The sequence below is a fragment of the Musa acuminata genome, chromosome BXJ2-1 (genome assembly GCF_036884655.1).
Source record: "Musa acuminata AAA Group cultivar baxijiao chromosome BXJ2-1, Cavendish_Baxijiao_AAA, whole genome shotgun sequence".
Classification (NCBI taxonomy): domain Eukaryota; kingdom Viridiplantae; phylum Streptophyta; class Magnoliopsida; order Zingiberales; family Musaceae; genus Musa; species Musa acuminata.
In genome coordinates, this window is record NC_088338.1 from 1,316,641 (window position 1) to 1,335,146 (window position 18,506).

General features: G+C 37.1%; 1 protein-coding gene and 1 pseudogene across 4 annotated transcripts; one reads left to right on the forward strand and one right to left on the reverse strand.

The window, feature by feature from the left end:
- Nucleotides 1-566: 566 nt before the first annotated feature.
- Nucleotides 567-7,134, reverse strand: LOC135598349 (transcription factor GTE4-like). Of its 4 annotated transcripts, none has more exons than XR_010481531.1 (6): nucleotides 5,222-7,134; nucleotides 5,082-5,127; nucleotides 4,871-4,990; nucleotides 4,625-4,701; nucleotides 1,128-1,192; nucleotides 567-849 (listed from the first exon to the last, which is right to left on the reverse strand). XR_010481531.1 is itself a non-coding variant. In XM_065091987.1 (5 exons), the coding sequence occupies exons 1-4, from the start codon at nucleotides 6,926-6,928 to the stop codon at nucleotides 4,640-4,642; spliced, it is 1,935 nt and encodes a 644-aa protein (XP_064948059.1). In that variant the 5' UTR covers nucleotides 6,929-7,134; the 3' UTR covers nucleotides 893-1,192; nucleotides 4,625-4,639. The 4 variants fall into 4 exon arrangements, 2 of the variants coding, with proteins under 2 accessions (XP_064948059.1, XP_064948060.1); XR_010481530.1 differs by lacking the exon at nucleotides 567-849 and adding an exon at nucleotides 893-1,059; XM_065091987.1 differs by lacking the exon at nucleotides 567-849 and having other exon boundaries at nucleotides 893-1,192.
- Nucleotides 7,135-10,700: 3,566 nt separating this feature from the next.
- Nucleotides 10,701-18,453, forward strand: LOC135586765 (vesicle transport v-SNARE 13-like; annotated as a pseudogene).
- Nucleotides 18,454-18,506: the final 53 nt, after the last annotated feature.

Consider the following 18,506-nt stretch of genomic DNA (forward strand, 5'->3'; position numbering starts at 1 on the left):
AAGGAATCGACCTCAGGTGTCTCCCGTGGAAGTAATACAAATATACCACTAGACCAATAGGGTGATGAAATCCTGATGTATAAGCTACTAATATATCCTCTTTAATCCACGGCTGAAACAAAGACCCCACACACGTTTGCAGCTGGCAAATTTAGTTCGACCTTACATTCCTAAAAAGGAGGATCGTCTTTTCCTATAAAGTATTTACACTCAAGCAAATCGATAGCTAGAAATGACATCCATCCCCACCCAAATCCATTTCAATCCTTTTTTTTTTCCTATTAATGCCTATTTTTATCCCCTATTTAGTATTACCAAAAAATAAAAATAATAACACAACCATACAATCTCAAAATAAAAATAAACACGAAAAACAGCCTTTTCACCCCCCAATAAGCAATTAAAAGGAGGAAGTTATATTTTTCGTTACTTTTTCCTGTACGATGGGTTCGAAGACAATCTTACACGCAGCAATGCAGAGAGACTATCGTCTTGATGATGGCAATGCAGCTCAACATTCATAAAATCCACCTGATCATTAGATATAGCGAAAAGGGGGAGAAGAATCAAGGCAAAAACAAACGCAGGCAATTGTAATATAAATACCGCCATCAGATTGTGCAACAAGAACAAGTATTTGCAGAAGTCGAGAGGAGACAGTTTGCCTGGTCTCCTGGAAGCCTCACTGCAACAAAGTCAACATGGCAATCCAACTTCACCAGGGATGGAGGTCCCAAATATTCCACCTTTCTCAATCTCAGACGACAAATGTACGCGACGGCGGACGACGGGATACTCGGACTACCAGATATCTTTCTGAGCGCTATGGCTAAATGAAATAAGAGGCTCCTGTGCATTAAGTTATTTTAAACTATTACACTGAAAAAGCATATTCTAAAAATATGCACAAGCTATGCTACAATTGAGAAAGATAAATGAGGGCCATTCAGAAACTCTATGGATCGCAAATCCTTCTGTACAATCATATTTGTAAAAGAAACTGCTAACAAGACCATCTCACAAAAAAATTGCCAAGTGAAGGTGGTCCGCATTCTCCATCTATTAAAGAAAGAAATAAGACCAGTTTCATGGGGGAAACAACGCTATGCACTTAGATAACATGTCACCTTTTTATGTGGGGAATCCATGTGAAACCTCGAAGAACAATGATTGTCCACAAAGCATCTGACATCTGTAAGGAGAAGAGCGGTCATAACTGTAGGAAAAGAGTACATGAAAATTACATCTATCTTATGTGTAGCATGCGGAAGACAGTATTAATAGTGTGTGGGCAAAACCTTGAAGTAGAGTTGGAATTTGTTTCTTCTTTCACAAATCATATTAGTTCAATTTTCTGTTTTTATAGCATAGCACCTTTGTTCACTAATCATGGTTCCTGTAATAAAAATGTACCAATACATATCCAAGATCAAATCAATACCAGACAACAGGGACTCCAGCAAGGCAACATCCACCACCCTACCACTCGTAAACCCCACCTCTTCCTTGACTGGGTTATGTATAGTATAACCCCATCTCACAAAAAAAAAAAGATCTGTTTCTCCCTGCCCCACCCTGACGTGAAAAGGTCATGGAAATACACATACATATCACTTATTAAAGAACATTACTTATTTGAATAGACAGTGCTGATATTTTCACGTCAGGTTTGGCTCACGGGAAGGATACGCATAACGTCCCCACCCTGTGTTTCAGTGGGCTTTTGTAAATTATATCCCAAGTCCACAACATTTCCTACTAGCTCGATCCGGCCAGACCGGTCAGGTGCACCACATGTTTGGATTGAAATTGCCACACCTACCAGATGTTTCATATAAAATGCATGCCATAAAATTTAAGAATTGCCATACTATGAAATAACCATTGGACAAAAATATGATAAAAACCACAAAGGCAAAACATAGTGCTGATATATTCATGTTCTAGTTGGGATGTCTGAGTCATTTATTAGCTAATTATTCTTGGTATTTCTTGAAGGTCAAGTGTGAGTGTGTGCACGCACACACACACACATATAGCAGCTCATGAATGTCTTGATGAAGGCTTCATGTTTTCTTCTTATATTCAGCAATAAATATGTTTAAAGTGAATTTTTTTTATCACAAGGCGTAATAATATAGTAAAAATAAGTAAACTTGGAAAGCAAATAGGATTAGTTATCATAATGCGCATCCAGAAAAAAAAAAAAAATAGAATAACGTAAAAAAATCAACATGAACTTCAACATGCACTGACATGGTCTTTATCAGAGTGCCCATCCAAAGAAGATATAGATTGACATCAAACAATCAATATAAAAAGTGATTTTAAGCATCACATTAGAAATTTTTCATTTTTCATGATAGTGTGCACTGAGTTAAACACAGTTGTATTTATCAAACATTTTCCCATCAACCTGGTCTGGGGAAAAATAATGTTATATAAGCAGAAAATCCAAATGAAAGCATGGAACAATCTTATTGGCTCTCGTGGAGGCCCAAGAGTTGAACCATAGGAATGCAATAAGGCTACCTAATTATTGCACCACATGTGGCATTCATCCACCTGTGAAATACAATAAGCCTCAGAAGCATCTGGCATCCTTGAGCTTATTCAACTCCCATTACATCCTCTTACAATCAATCATTAAGATATTTACCAACCACCAGAACCATGCACTAGTAGTTTGGTAATCCAGACCAACCTTTTAAAAAATGTTTGTTTGAAACAATTGTGGCCCCTTTAGAATGATGTCAAGAGGCACTCAAGCTCGCTTATGTGCACGGGTAAGGCGAGGCGATTGCTAAGCGCCTTGCCATGAACCCATGCAAGGCAATTGGTCCAGGCGATTGCTAAGCGCCTTGCCATGAACCCATGCAAGGCAATTGGTCCAGGTGGCACCTAAGTGGTTGCCTGAGGCCTGGCGCTAGCATCACATGCGCTCGCCTAGCCCAACCCAAGTGCTCACTAGCCAAGCATGCTATAATCAAGCTCAGATCAAGAAAATCAATACAATTGAGCCTAATCATAGTTGATGAATTGGTTCAATTAAACAAATACATCAAGTTAACAGCTCTCCAAATATCCCGCCCCCCTCCTCCTCCTCCTCCTCCTCTAAATTGTGAAAGAAAAAAACCCCTAGATTCTTTGTCGCCACTGTGACATCGTCACCTTTGACTTTTTTCCACTTTTCTCCGACCATCTAGTGATGCCACTATGATTTTCGCATACGACCACCCCTTCACCTTTTATAGCTCTTTTCAAATCATTGTCTCGCACCCACTGTCATTTTCGTCATGATTTTCACTTTCAACCACCTCCATTTTTACCTCCAATTACTATTCAACGACTGACGACCACTATCATCATCCTTGTTTCTACCATCGTGAATTTTGTTTGATTGGCTCCGTCGGTTCTTCTTCGACCACCTTCAGCCGCAATATCATTTATTACAGCCTCAACTTGCCATGCCCTATCCACACTTGTACTGTCCAAAGAAAAAATTCATCCCAATATTGCATACGTAATTAAAATATATGTATTATTATATATTCTCAATTTTTATGTACATCACAGTGAGATGGACAAACCAGGATCAGTGTTGCAGATGATGATGGTATAATATTTCCTAAACCAAAAGGGGGATAGAGCTATTTTTTTGAGTGGTGAGCTGGGAACAATTTGAGTGAACCTGCCCCACCTCACTCTAATACTCTCCCTAGTTCTACATGCATAAGGCTTGTTTAAATGGCCAAGGTTGTACTTGAGAGGATCTTAGAAGTAAAACAACATAAGCAACAGACATGGGACACCACACAATAACAATAGAGGTCTTAAACCCTTTTACATTATTCCTGGAAACATACATGTTCCATAATCAATTATTGTTTTAGTTGTTTACTTTGGTTCATGATGATATATTATACTTTTATCACCAACTTCTAGATGTTCAATTATATGACAAATCAATTTCTCATGTGAAATTATATTATTCCAAAGCTCATAAATCTTGTAGTGTGCACACATTTATCATGATAAGTTATTACTATAAGCAGTCATATGGTTCTAATAATGTTATGATATTTTTCTTACATATGTACACTTAAAAGGTCAAGCCATATGTTCCAAAACTATTAGCTCTTTATTTGATAAAAACTATCCCAAGGGCCATCTTGTTAACAAAAACCAAAGGAATGATCGACTATCAAAAGCTGTTCAAAAGCATATAGTCCTTTCTCTTACATAATTTGAGTTATGTGTGTCCATTTTCGCACATTGTAAAATAATCATTAGATAGAAATATACCAAAGCAAGAATAAACCCTGTTTAACTAAAGATCAATCTGTATATCTAAATATAATTTGGCCCTCTTGTTGCCCCTTGCAAACCAAAGATTATATTAACTAAGAAGTGAAAACATAACAATCAATAAATGTCTCGACATTGACTCATGGCAAAAAGGTAGGATTCCAAGTGTGTATTTTTCTGAATTGAACACAGGTAAACTCAGAGCCATAGACAAGATGTATTTCAAGTTAATGTTACAAAAGATAGTGACAAGTGAACTGACAACGTATGGTACACTGGTTGAAATACAAGCTATGAACAACCACCTAATTCATACCTAAGTGAAATCTGTTCAATTCCCAGGCGAATGTGCAGCATCCGATTCATATGATGAGGAGCTTTCAGTATCAGAATCTGCAAAAAGTCAATGTCAGTTTAAAGATGCATGTATATAAAATAATAAAACTTAGCAACTTCTGTTTACACAGACCCAGGGTGTGTGTGTGTGTATATATATATGATGAAATTAGTGCTCCATAATTGTCCTTACACAGATATATGATATGTTGCATAAGAATATTACCAGAATCAGAGGATCCAGAGTCACTGCTGGATCGACTGGAACCACTTGACCCACTCTCATCATTTCCATTATTTGCTCCTGCTTCTGTCAAAGGAGCAGCAACCTTATTCTGATCCACCGCTGCTCAAAATTTATTAGCATAATGTAATTAGTACGAGATGAAAATATTAACCAAAAAGATCATTATAATTCATACTCAAAAGCCATATACCATTCTTGACTTGCTCGGGCACTTCAGCAACAACTGGATAAGGATCCTATCACAAATGAAACAAAACAACAGATAAATATGATAACACGTCCAAGGAGAAATACAATACAAAAAAATAAAATAAATTCTTCATTTCTCACCTCTCCATTCAACCTTTCTCGGTTGTGGCGCTCTGCCTCAGCCCTAGCAAGCATCGCAAGCTCTGCCTTCCGTTTGTGCTTACTTAGAGTCTTCTTATAGTTAGTTACAAATCTATCAAGCTCCCAAAGTGTTTCTGCATCTACACAATCTATGTCCACCTCAATCTCGTCATCATGTAGGTTCAAAACAGAGTTCCTCTTCTTAATAATTTGTACAACAGTTTCCAGCTTCTCTGGTGGCAGGCTCTCCAAATGACGTCTCAATGTCTGCTTCTCCCGGAATGTCATGTCCCGCTTGTTTATGTCATTAGCCTTGGGTTTCTTCAGAGCTGTAGGCCGGCCAAAATGCTGGGTCTGGTTTTGTTCGGGCCTCATATCAATCTCCATGGGTTGCACCACAGGCCTCATATCGATCTCCATGGGTTGCACAGTGGAGCTCGACATCTCAAGAGTTCTCATATCCAAAGAGGGGGGGTTTCTCATACTGAACAAATGTAGCTGATGCAAATGCTCAGTGAACTCTGTCTCGATCAGTGACCATCTCTCCTCAAAGACGTTGAGGAGCTGCTCAGCCATAACGTGCACATCCTGCCCCTTGGGATTGTACAACATGGCGTTCTGGAATGTACGTCTAATATCTGCTGCAAATTCCAAGGGAGACTCGTAGAAATTACTGGCAACGCGGGATTGCACGGTGCCAAGGTCCATTGGGTGCTTTATGATGGAGAAGTAATCATAGAGACCGAGACCCTCGACGTCCACTGGCTTATTGAATACCCATCCAAAATTGTGCTTCATGAGCTTATCGAGCAGTGTTCGGCAGCTCCTGAAGGCATTCGCATAAATTTTCTTGTTGGCTGATGCCCTATAATCTGATTCCACGGTCGAGTGCTTCCTGCTTTTGCTGGACTTGGACTTCTTCTGAGATACTGAAGGAGGAAACTTCTCCTTCCCCAGAATGAAATCCGAGCTACGGAAGTACTGATTCGCCTTGGGCGTTCTCTTCTCCCTTTCTATCGTGGAAGTACCAAGGCTGTTCCTGGAACCGACACCAGGTGGCACCAAGATGTTGAGCTGGGGACGTAATGGGGCAGGGGTGGCAGAAATGGCCTCGGAAAACACCGATTCTCTCTTACTCGCCACCGGAGTGTTGACATGATTTACCGAGAGTTGAGAAGGAGCAGCACCGACGCCGCTGCCTCCGCCGCCAGCAGAGGGGATGGCGGAGAGCTGGTGCTCACGGGTCTCAAGCCTCTTGAGGAGGTCCCTCACCTGATCCAGCTGGGCGGTGAGCATCCGGCGTAGGTCACGGGCCTCCCCTTGCGACCGCTTGGCGTCCTCAACCGCAACGTGGCCGTTCTGCTGGTGGGGAGCAGAGCCCTTGGGGTCGGGCGTGGCCTCCGGCTCGTGGCGGTTCAGGCTCGAGGCCTCGTTGCCCGAAGAGGCCGAGCGTTGGAACTGGTGACGCTCCGGCGGAGAAGGGGGCGGCGGAGGCGGTTGCTGAAGGGAGGAGTCAACGTCGCCGGTGGTGGTAGTGGTGGCTAGGGTTTCCCGGGAGGAGGGCTGGGGGTTCTGGGCGTCGGCCGCAGGGGGGTTCTTACCGCGACGCCTGCGGCTGTATACCTTTAACTCCGGCGTCCGTCGGGTCTCACTGATGCCATCGCCGTCGTCGGCGGCGGCGGCAGCGGCAGCGGGGCCCGAAGCCATGCATGAAACGGACGCAGAGAGGGCGGCGGCTCGGGTTTGAGAGGGTAAACCCTGAATCGAATCAGGACGAGTAGGACGAAACGCGCGAAGCGAAGCGAGTGAGGAGTTTGGAGACGATGAAAACCCTAACCCTAACGACGCGATCTTGCTCCCCGTCGCTCGCTCTCTGCGGAACAATAACGGGATCGAGGAAGAGGATGCGGTGTTTGGGTCGGTTCAAAGGGTTCCTACCCATGTCTCGCTACCCCTTTCATTGCCACGTCGCAATTGGATACGGCCGCGGACCCGATACCGAGCCCGCCCTCCTTCCAATCACACGTCAGGTAACTATGGTAATATCTTCCATCCGGACATGGTGGATTAGTGCCGCTCGTGGGATTCCCTGTCTATCCCGGATTAGGGAACCGAATACTGCACCAAAAATAGTGACGTCAGAATCCTTAATGAAGTCAAATATGTGCTGCCATTCGAGAAATGCCGTGTAGCCCGAATGACGATATGTAGGACATCACAGATTATGGGGGTCTCCACTTAAGTAAGGCGGCGAGCGAGTCGATGAGGGGGAAAGCAGGCGTTCTGGTTGGGTGGGACCCGAGGCACCGGTTTCAATGTGCATAACTTTGACCGATGGTTCCAACAGTGACGTGGCCTTAAATAACTCATTTTTTTAATTTAAAAAATATATTTCAACAATTGACTATTTATGTATTATTTCGATAATTAGCTACGTATAAAAATTATATTAAGATCCTTATAATTATAAAAATAAGATATTTAATTTTATTTCTTCTCATATTATTTAATTTATTTAAAAACTATAAAATTTATTATTAAGCATATATTGATTGTCTCTCACTTCGATTTATTACTGATCACGTATAGTATTTGTATGAATAGAATCGATGATATAAAAAAAAATAAAATTAAATATTTTATTTTTATAATATAAAAATATTAATATAATTTTTAAAAATATATAGATTAAAATACTAAAATCAATTAATTATAATAAAAATTTTACTTTTTTTAATTTTATACTCATCTATTTTATGCCAACATATCAATATCCTCTATAAAAGGAGATAATCAATTGATTCGGAAATCTAAATTTTTATTTATGGAAAAATATCAATATAATTATGAGAATATTATATTATTTCTTTCACTCTTCAGCTTGATCATTTTCAGCTATAATTTATAAATAAAAATTTCTACAAACATATGTCAACTTCTGGAAGGAGTTCTATGGTTTGTGAGAACTAAATCTTATTTTGATATATTGTCCTTTGCACTACTTAGGTGACTACTACATACATATAAATGTAATGAATTTAAGAAGAAAATAAAAAGAACAACATATAGAATTTTTTTGTTGGATTTGTCAACTTAATAAGGAAAAATAGATTAGTATGTTCTTTCCAAATTTGGCCATAATTGATAGAGGATGTATGTTGGAATTGTTCTTGGCTAAAAAATATTCATATTGTATGTACCAAAATAAAATAACCATTTTAAATGTTATCTATTCTATGATAAATATGAGTCTCACAACCCAACATGACATGAAAAATTATCATAATATTTTAAGAAGTTTGGTCTAACATATTTTGATTTTACAATATTTTTCGCCATATTACCCAATATTATATGGTTTGAGCTTGTGTGTCAAGGAAAAAATATATATATACACATATAATATATCTAAAAGTTATATACATAAAATACTCACAAGTAATTATGTATATATATACATACACAAATAATATCATATATATATATATATATATATATATATATATATATATATATATCCAAATTTGGTCATAATTTATAAAGAAGGTTTTTATCGTAAGAAAGGATTTTATAAAAATTCTAAAAGAATAACATATGGGGTAATATATCATTATTAGTTTTTTTCTTTAGGTAAAAACCTTTGATTTTTTACTAAAACGACTTGATCATATATGCTATTAAAAAATTAATTATCATATTTTAAAAAAAAATAATACTAATTATTTTAGAATCATTAGTATATGATTGTAAGATGTTTAATTTTATTTTCTTTTTTAAAAAATATTATGATAATTAATAATCAAAATTAAGTTTATTTTTTAAATAACATATGTGATCAAATCATTTAACCAAAAAAAGATAAGGATATTTTCATCAAAGTAGAAAAAAAATCAGATAAAAATAAATATTTGAATATTTAGATACCATCCAGTAAAACCAGAAGCTTCTTTCATATAATGCCCTTACACATTTATATTATTTTTATCAAAATAATCAATTTATCTTTTGTGAGGCTCATGGCCCAACACTCATTAAAAAAATATCATAAATGTTTCAGAAAATTTGGCAGAAGATATCGTATCGTATTATACCGACGTTTCGATCCTAGCTTGGTATGGTACAATACCGGTGTACCGAGTGGTACATTAGAGCATACCGAATGGTACACCATGACGTACTGAACAATTTTATATTTTTTTACATATTGTAGCAGTGTTGCAGTATAGCACTGTAATACTGTAGCAACGATACAGTATAACACTGTAGCATTGTAACAATACCGGACGGTCCGCGTACTGGTAATGTGTTGGACCGGTACGTACCGCCCATACCGGGCGGTACGTTTCGGTGTGACAGACCTATTCTCGCCCAACATTATAAGACTGAATTTGAGCCAAAAATAGATGTTTTGTGTCGATCACTATAAATGGTGTCCAAAATTGGTCAAACATGTAAGAAAGATCTTTGTTATAAGCTCTTTTGACATTGTTATTGGTCAAAAATTCTCAAACACAACGCTTTGGATTTTAAATCTTATTTGTTTTATGGCAAACATAGCCCAATCTAGCAATAATATATGGTTTGACCTAACATATTTTAGTAAAAAAGGGTTGAACTTATGCCAAAAAGGATGTTTGTGCCAAAATCATGTCCAAATTTGATCATAATCTATAGAAAAAAGATTTTTGTCATAACAAAATGTCATGATCTAATCCACATAACAAAATGTCATGATCATAATTCACTGATCTAAAATGCATAAATCTAAATTAATAATTATATACTTGGTAATACATTATAATACTCGATAAAACATTATAATCGACGTAATTAACTTATGAAACTTAATTTCGGTGAGCCCAAATCATAATTGATCTAGAATGCATAAACCTAAATTAACAAGTATATACTTGATAATACATTATAAATGATGACAATATTATATACTATAATACTTGACAATACATTATAATTATAATCGACATAACTAACTCATTAAACTTAATTTCATTGAACATAAATAGCCATTTATTTCCATAAATAGCTAATTTACATGGTTGCTTTGCATATGATCACGACATGGTGGTGGAGATAAAACTTCAACCCACAATGCTTAACGGAGAAGTAAAAGAAATACTTGGTGATGAAAACATATTATATATGACGTGTGAGTTATGATATGTGTCATGACTGCTTCACCAATCAGATCAGTCTGGTATTCCATTTGTTACGATCGGCTGGCCCACATTGCTTACCAATAGAAAACTCTAGTTATCTGTTTGATATCTTGTGTTACACAGGTGATCGATAATTACTAAAATTAAAGAGCCGAAGCGACGGGAGATCCGTGTCTTGGGTGTCACACCAATCAGCTAATATGGTATTCCATTTAACATCATCATCCGGCAGATAACTCCATCAAATAGAAAGGAACATTTCCGTGTTTGGTGTCCTGATAACAACAGATCTAAATTTAAAGAGGGCGGAGCAACGCGGGCTACCAATAAAAGTGCAATGCCCGATGCCGTTTTCCTCGCGGCAGGTTCTTCTCCTCGTGTGCACCTCTCTCCGCTCCGAGTTCAGTCGCCCTCGCGCCCCTCCTTCTTAATCGCAAGATCTGGTGACGATTGATTTCCCTGTTATGTTTCTCCTCGTGATCAGTTTCTTCGTTTTCCTCTTCTCGTTGATCTTGTTTTCTTCGATTTCTTTTTTCTGTGGGTTTTCATCTCACGATGATCCGATCTCGAAATCTGTTGTTTTCGAATTTAATTTCGATTCCTTCGCACAGTTGGGTTTTGCTTGGCGATTTACGCCCATGGATTGAGGATTCTAGGGTTAGGGTGTTGGATGTGGGGACCGGGGAATTAACCAGTCTCTGATTATTAGATGCATCGCGATTAGTCGATCGCTGGATTTATGTGGTGAATCTAGTTTCGACTTTATTTCAGAGTTCGGAATCTAATGCGATCACAATGAGCGAGGTATTCGATGGTTACGAGCGCCAGTACATGTGAAAGGCCATAGCTCTCGGTGTTTAAGTAGAACTGCGAACGAGGAGGAGACAATGGTGAAGAGAAGTAGGAGGGTATTTATAATGGGTTAATTAGAAGTCGGGTTGGACTGTCACGAGACTCGGCATTAACTCATACGGTTTGTTGAAGAGAACGGGCCGACGATTTCGGTTGAGCCCAACCGATAGCTGCGTACAAAATGTGAAAGCCATCTGTACTTTTTGTGCTTACTGATTTCCCCTTCTTGTTGATCTCGTTTTCTTCGATTTCCTTTTCGTGTGGGTTTCATCTCACGACGATCCGATCTCAAAATCTGTTGTTTTCGTATTTAATTTCGATTCCTTTGCCCTTTTCTTCGCACAATTGGGTTTTGCTTGGCGATTTACGCCCCTGGATCGAGGATTCTAGGGTTAGGGTGTTGGATGTGGGGACCGGGGAATTAACCAGTTCTCTGATTATTAGATGCATCGAGATTAGTCGATCGCTGGATTTATGTGCTGAATCTAGTTTCGACTTTATTTCAGAGTTTGGAATCTAATGCGATCACAATGAGCGAGGTATTCGATGGTTACGAGCGCCAGTACAGTGAGATCTCCGCATCTCTCTCACGGAAATGTACATCAGCTGCACTTCTCGATGGAGGTACCTCTCTCTCTCTCTCTCTCTCTCTCTCTTTCTCGTGAACTTATTAAACATGTAATTTGCTCGACAGAGAAAAAGAAGCAGAAGGTATCTGATAAATCTGGCCTGGAAGATGCGGAGAATCTAGTAATACGCTCGATTGTATCTCATTGGTTGATTAATAGGACCTGCAACTTTATAAGATTGCTTTTCTAGATTCGAAAAATGAATCTCGAAGCCAGAAGCTTGGAGCCGAGCTAAAGGCCAGATTGCTGGCAAAGTTGAGGGAATACAAGTCGGACATTCACAACTTGAAGAGTGAATTTAAAAGAATTACCATCCCTAATCCCAGCCAAGCTGCAAGAGAAGAGCTGCTGAAGCCAGGGATGGCTGATACATTGGCGGTATGACAGGTTTTAGTTTATTGTCTTTTCACTTTATATTATAGTGCTTAATCATTGCATTTCTAGCCTTTTATTATAATCTGGTCGCCATGTAGTTAAAGGTTAGTTTGATAATTATGGGATTTAGGGGCAACATAACCGATAAATGTTAGGCTTTGCTGATGTGAAATAACAGTTTGTATGGAAAGTTGTTTTCTTTGTTTCCATCACATTATTCTTGGATTGTCTTTCTTCTTTTTTGTTGTTCACCATTCTTATGGAATTTGGATATCCAATTGCTATGCAACACTAAGATGGAGAGGAAAAAAGTTCTGATAACCTTTTTCCTTCTGTGAATGGGTTTTACCTTTTAGTTTGGAAGTATAGTATAAACTCAATAATACTGAAATATGTACTAAGGTTCATGATACTACAATCATATGAATTAGATATATACAATCATATTTCAACTAGTTATATATAAATGTGGAAAATTTCTTTCTCCATACAATAGAAAACATCAAATGATCTACAGATGTAATTGTATGATCTCAAAAAGTTCCTGGGACTATGTTTTATTTAAAACATTTGACTATAGATTCATTGCAAACTCAAGATTCACATTAGTTCTGTAAAAACTATCATACAAAATTTCATAATCAACTTTTATTTAATCATAAATATATTGAGTTTGTCATCACCAAAAAAGGTTAATATCCTAATAATTCTAGATAAAAAATAAATTTATAGAATAATAGGAAAATAGTATGTATCCTTAAGATTTATTAGATGGATCATTTTTAAATGTAAGCTAAAACTATTAGTTAAAATGATTCCCTATGGCGATGTATCTTTCATGCTCCTTTGGCTTTTTTGAATTAAAATGAAATCCTATCCATTATTGGTAACATGAGTTTGAAATATTAAGTACAATTCACTAAATATTAGAAGAGACTTTTATATTATTTGATTAAAAGTATACAAAGGTTACTAACCTTTCTCTTTCGAAGTAAACCTTATTAGTCCTTCTTCACACTTTATTGTAAAAGTTTTTCTTTTATGAGTTTGTATAGTCTTTATAATAATATAAGAATATAATAGAACCATTCCGTCTTTAATATTAATTCCTCCTAAATATAGTTAGCTTATTTAAGTTTCACTTATCATTTATTTATGTTATAAAAAAATTTAAATGAGTTGAACTAAAAGAAAAGAGACTAAAAATGAATTATACGAGAAGAGCTACGATTTTTTTAGCATTGTAGCTTTGTTAGCCATAACGAGGATGTCATAGAATTCCTCGAATCCCATAATATTGAGCTATAGCCAATTTTTTTATTAAGATGTCAACCAATGATTTATTAACAAATTTCAATTTGTAAGTTATATATTATAATGAAATCTAAATATTATTAGTAATTATCATAAAGTTAAGCCTAAATAGACCTTTCCTAATTATTTATTTCAATTATTTATTTTATAAAAATTTCAACAATTAAATTTGTTATCCTTCCAACAAGTTTGGAAAAGGTCTAACATACTTATTGTAAATTAGATATGTTCAAACCATTTATAATAATTGAATCTTAAAAAATATAGGAACACTAAAAGTATAACAATATAATGGAAAATATAATCGTAACAATAAAAATAATATAATATTAATATTTTAAGTTTTTTTTAATAAATATTGAATTATTGATATCATCTTTATTTTACCGGACGAAATAATCAACCTTATGGAATGGTATTGTTACATTTGGATATTATCCTACCTTATCATACAATTATTCGAATTAGATATTCCTTGTGATTATCTAAATCTATGTGTTATTTTGAATATTATTTTTTAATACTATATATGATTAATTCTATAATATAATTTTATAAAATTATTAGTTCAGATTACTTTGTAACTATAAGACTAATCCGAGAATATAAAATATATTTTAAATAGCATTTAAATGGTAAAATATTTATTATAATTTATGTCCCATAAAAATATAATCCTATGCTACTTTGGTAACTATAAATCAAATAAAATTTAAGAAAATAAAATACAAATAATATTCACTAAAATTTTTAATATAATGATTATTGTAAAAACATAAATCATACCTTTATATAAAAAATAAATATTATTTTATTTTTTTAATATGCATGTGAATAATTACATAAATATCCAAAAATAATAATTGAAATTTAAGTACCATAAGAAAATAAAAAATTACCATTATTTTATATGGGAAAACTAAAAATAATTGTTATTCATAGTTTTTTTAATTCCATAAAAAGTCTTTAAATTGGTCCAATCAATTCTATTTAATTGGACAAGCCCAGAATTGAACTACTCAAAATGGGCTCATAAATTTGGGCCAAACTTCGTCCCAATTAGGTTAGTCAAAATAAAAGTTGATCAAGATTAAAATTAATTAAAAACTTAAATTCTTACTAAATTAAATTTAAATCAAGTTGTGGTCAAAATCTAACCAAATTATAATCAAAATCTAGGTTTGATCAAAAGTTAGGATCGACTGTGATCAAAATTGCTCAAACTTGAATTTTAACCATGTCAAAATTAGATATGATTGGTCAAAAATAGGAGTTGACCATATCAAAATCTGATCAACATCAAATTAAGAAAAGTTGTTCTAGTCAAAATTAAATTTTGGATAGTGACCTGGTCAAAATCACTATTAAGCAATCAAAATCCAAATCAGGGTCAAGATCGAGATCAAAATTAGATTTTGACCAAAGTCAAAATCAATATTTTGACCAAACTAGGTCATCTTTCCTTTGGAAGAAAGAGGAGCAGTACAATATTTTGGAAGAGGAGCGTGTTGAAATTCTTGTAGAAGCAATGAGAATTGATCATCTTTCTTTGTTCTCCAAGAATCTTAATGATGAGAGACTCATGGATCTGAAATCTCCCTGTTATGATCTGTAATCTCTCGATGTGATTAAAAATAATCTTATCAGTGAGATTAGTAGACTAATTGAGAAAGTAAGGGTGATCAAAGAGGAAAAGATGTAATTTTTTGACTCTTACATATCCAGAAGAAGAACTAAGAAATCGCCTATTGATTTTAGAGTTTGATTTGAACATCGTAACTAGCTTATTTGAAGAACTGGATCTTCAAGCAGAAGCTGTAAAGATTAAATTGATGGAGAGGGAAACACGACTATCAGAAGCAAATCAGAAAGGTCAAAATCCACCTAAGAAAAAATATGTTACTAAATGAAGTCCTTGAGACTTTTCAGCGGGATACTGTTGAGACTAAGCTCGTGAATGAAGAGATGGAGAAGAAAATTTTAACTTTGATAGGTGTTAACACGATCGTCAATTGGTGAGTCGGTTCGGTCGATTTTCTGATGAAAGCGCTCCTTTCTAGTCACTCTTCCTAGTTGATGTGGAGAGTTGGTACTACGGGCAAGACGAAAAAAACTGTAGGGAGAGACAACACGCTAGGAGTGGCTCAATCTTCGGGCGGCGAAGCTTGGTTTGGGAGTTGGGTGATCTCTTCTGTCGGGTAGCTTCCTGGTCGTGCCTCCGGGCTAAGTCGATGACCTTGCACAACAGGCTTTGCGCCGGGAGTGTCTCGACTCGACCCCTCCGATGCTTAAGTCAGAAAAATTGGGAGGGAGGAAGACAAGAGTATTAACAATGAATTAAGAGAGTAAAGAGTCTCTTCTACATATTTGCCCTAGGTGGAGCGGATGGGCTTTCATCAATGCTCCCCTTACCCGGCGTGGTGGAAACATTTAATACAGGCGACATGCCGGCGCATGCTTCCAGGGGCAACATTTGGGGACTATCGCAATTGTGTCTCCGATCGGGTTTTCTTGCTTCTTTGGGTCAAGCAGGGCGTGGTCCTCTCGTTGTTCGTTCGGCTGGTGAAGCGGGGCCATGTCGTAGACCATTAATGTGGAGCCAGGTTTATATTTCCGACTACAGTATCGGTGAGGAAAAATTCCTGCAGACTCACTTCAGGAAGTTGGGGCAGGTGACGTGACATTCCGTTGGTGGTCGGTAGGGAGTAGGTGGCTCCGAGCCTTCGTCTAGGTGTTGCTTATGTGTTCATCCCTATCAATAGGAATGAGGAGATTAGAGGTCATCAAACTGAAAATACGACGGTGAAGAGGGGGACATTGATCAAATGCATAAAAGAGTTGAAGATCGTGTATTGTATGCAGGGAGGAGAATCTCATCTTATTAGAACTTCAAAAAGAAATAAGTGAGATTATGCAGTGTGTAGAGCAGATTGCAACAATGTTGACCGACTTCCAGAGTTTGTTAGACAATGCAGCATAGCAGGATGACAAGTTTCAAGTACTGAGAGTAGTAGAAGGCGAGGTTAGTGCAGTAGTTGCTGAACTATATTTATTTATGCAAGGAACATCTAATTGCTCAGAATTTATTCAAGGTTTTTATAAAATCCCTAGGCCTTATTTGTCTGCACCAACACTCTCCATTACACCACACCGAAGCTGTCGCTTCCCTTCTGTACTTGGGAGTGAACATGGTCAACTCATTCCCTCGGTTCAACTTTAGCCGCCTAGCCTCCTTCTTGTAGAACCGTTCGGCATATCACACAGCGTCGATGTCTTCCTCACGAAGTGGTTGCAAAGGAGCAACAAGAAGAGCATGAAAAAGAGGAAAATGAACATCTTTAAGAAAGTGGATGTGGGAGATGGCCATAGCTCTCGGTGTTTAAATAGAACTGCGAACGAGGAGGAGACAATGGTGAAGAAAAGTCAGAGTGTATTTATAATGGGTTAATTAGAAGTTCGGTTGGACTGTCACGAGACTTGGCATTAGCTCATACGTTTTGTTGACGAGAACGGGCCAACGATTTCGGTTGAGCCCAACCGCGAGCTGCATACAACTTTTGAAAGCCATCTCTACTTTTTGTGCTTACTGATTTCCCCTTCTTGTTGATCTCGTTTTCTTCGATTTCTTTTTCTTGTGGGTTTCCAAATTTAATTTCGATTCCTTTGCTCTTTTCTTCGCACAATTGGGTTTTGCTTGGCGATTTACGCCCCTGGATCGAGGATTCTAGGGTTAGGTTGTTGGATGTGGGGACCGGGGAATTAACCAGTTCTCTGATTATTAGATGCATCAAGATTAAACCATTTACAAATGCTAAAGTAGGGACTAAGGACTGAATTCGTTACCTCATATAAAACATCAAGAACCAGTAAGCATTCATCCAAAAAGGTAAACTCCTTCCATCAGTTATACAGATCAGACACTGAGTTTTTAAATCTTTGAGTTGGAAGATTAGTAGTGGCGAGGTATCTGACATTCACCATGGTACTTCGCCACTTAAAAATGTTGTAGCAAGTAGGTGATGATAAAAGAAAGATGCTACAGTTTGGATCGTAGTGCAGTCTGCTTTCTGGCAAAAGATCCAACGGAACCAGTATCTTAGGGGATTAAGTCACCATTTAATTTTTCTTTTGAATTTTTTTATTCTTTTTCCTTTAATTGTATATTTTTAGCTACATAGAACTAGGACAACACGATGCTTGGCCCGAACTAGTTTGGTTGGTCTAGAGTCGGAAAAACCCCAATCAGCCGGTGTTCATTATGATTGGGGACTCTCAATATGTAGGGTTTTGTCCCAAACCAACCCATTCAAGCTGCACTTTAGTTGTGTGCACCCCCGAATAGATGACGTCAGCAGGGCTTGGGAGTGGTGGCGATTGCTATCAGAGCATGAAAAATGCTGCATATAACTTGTTCTTTATTTCCCTTGCACTGCACAAATCCTGATGATTTTTAGTTTGGCGTGGATCGTAGTTACATGGAGGTGATGACATCATTAGTAAGAGCAAACGGATCCTGATAGCCATTTCGAGAAGGATGGACAGTAACAAGTGGATAATAGGTGGGATTATCGTAGCTCTGGTTCTGCCAATTTTTTTGATCCTGTATTTTAAGCTCGGCCATTGAAGTGTCTCGCACGGACCTGCTCAACTTCTGGTCAACGTCTTTGTGAAATAATGAAGTTTACCGGATCTCTCTCATTCTGCAATATAATCAATTCCATTACTCCTACCATTTCATTTACCTTGCTGCCTGCTGCATCCAATCGGCAATGTTCAAGCACTTTGTACTATGCATCATTGAGCAAGGAGAGTTGTATACGGACGAGGGTAAACACTGTTTTTGATCGAGTAATTTGTATTATTGCACTGGCCATGTATTATAATACACAGTAATGTCTGTCTTTGATTTTTTTATTATTTTATTGTGATACTCAAGCA

Bases quoted from the DNA above. Each gene is read 5' to 3' on its own strand.
- LOC135598349 (XM_065091987.1), bottom strand. From the start codon at position 6,928: ATGGCTTCGGGCCCCGCTGCCGCTGCCGCCGCCGCCGACGACGGCGAT. The intron at 5,128-5,221 runs GTGAGAAATGAA...CATTTGTGATAG, and splicing joins GAGAAAGGTTGAATGGAGAG to GATCCTTATCCAGTTGTTGC. The intron at 4,991-5,081 runs GTATATGGCTTT...AATTTTGAGCAG, and splicing joins GCCCGAGCAAGTCAAGAATG to CGGTGGATCAGAATAAGGTT.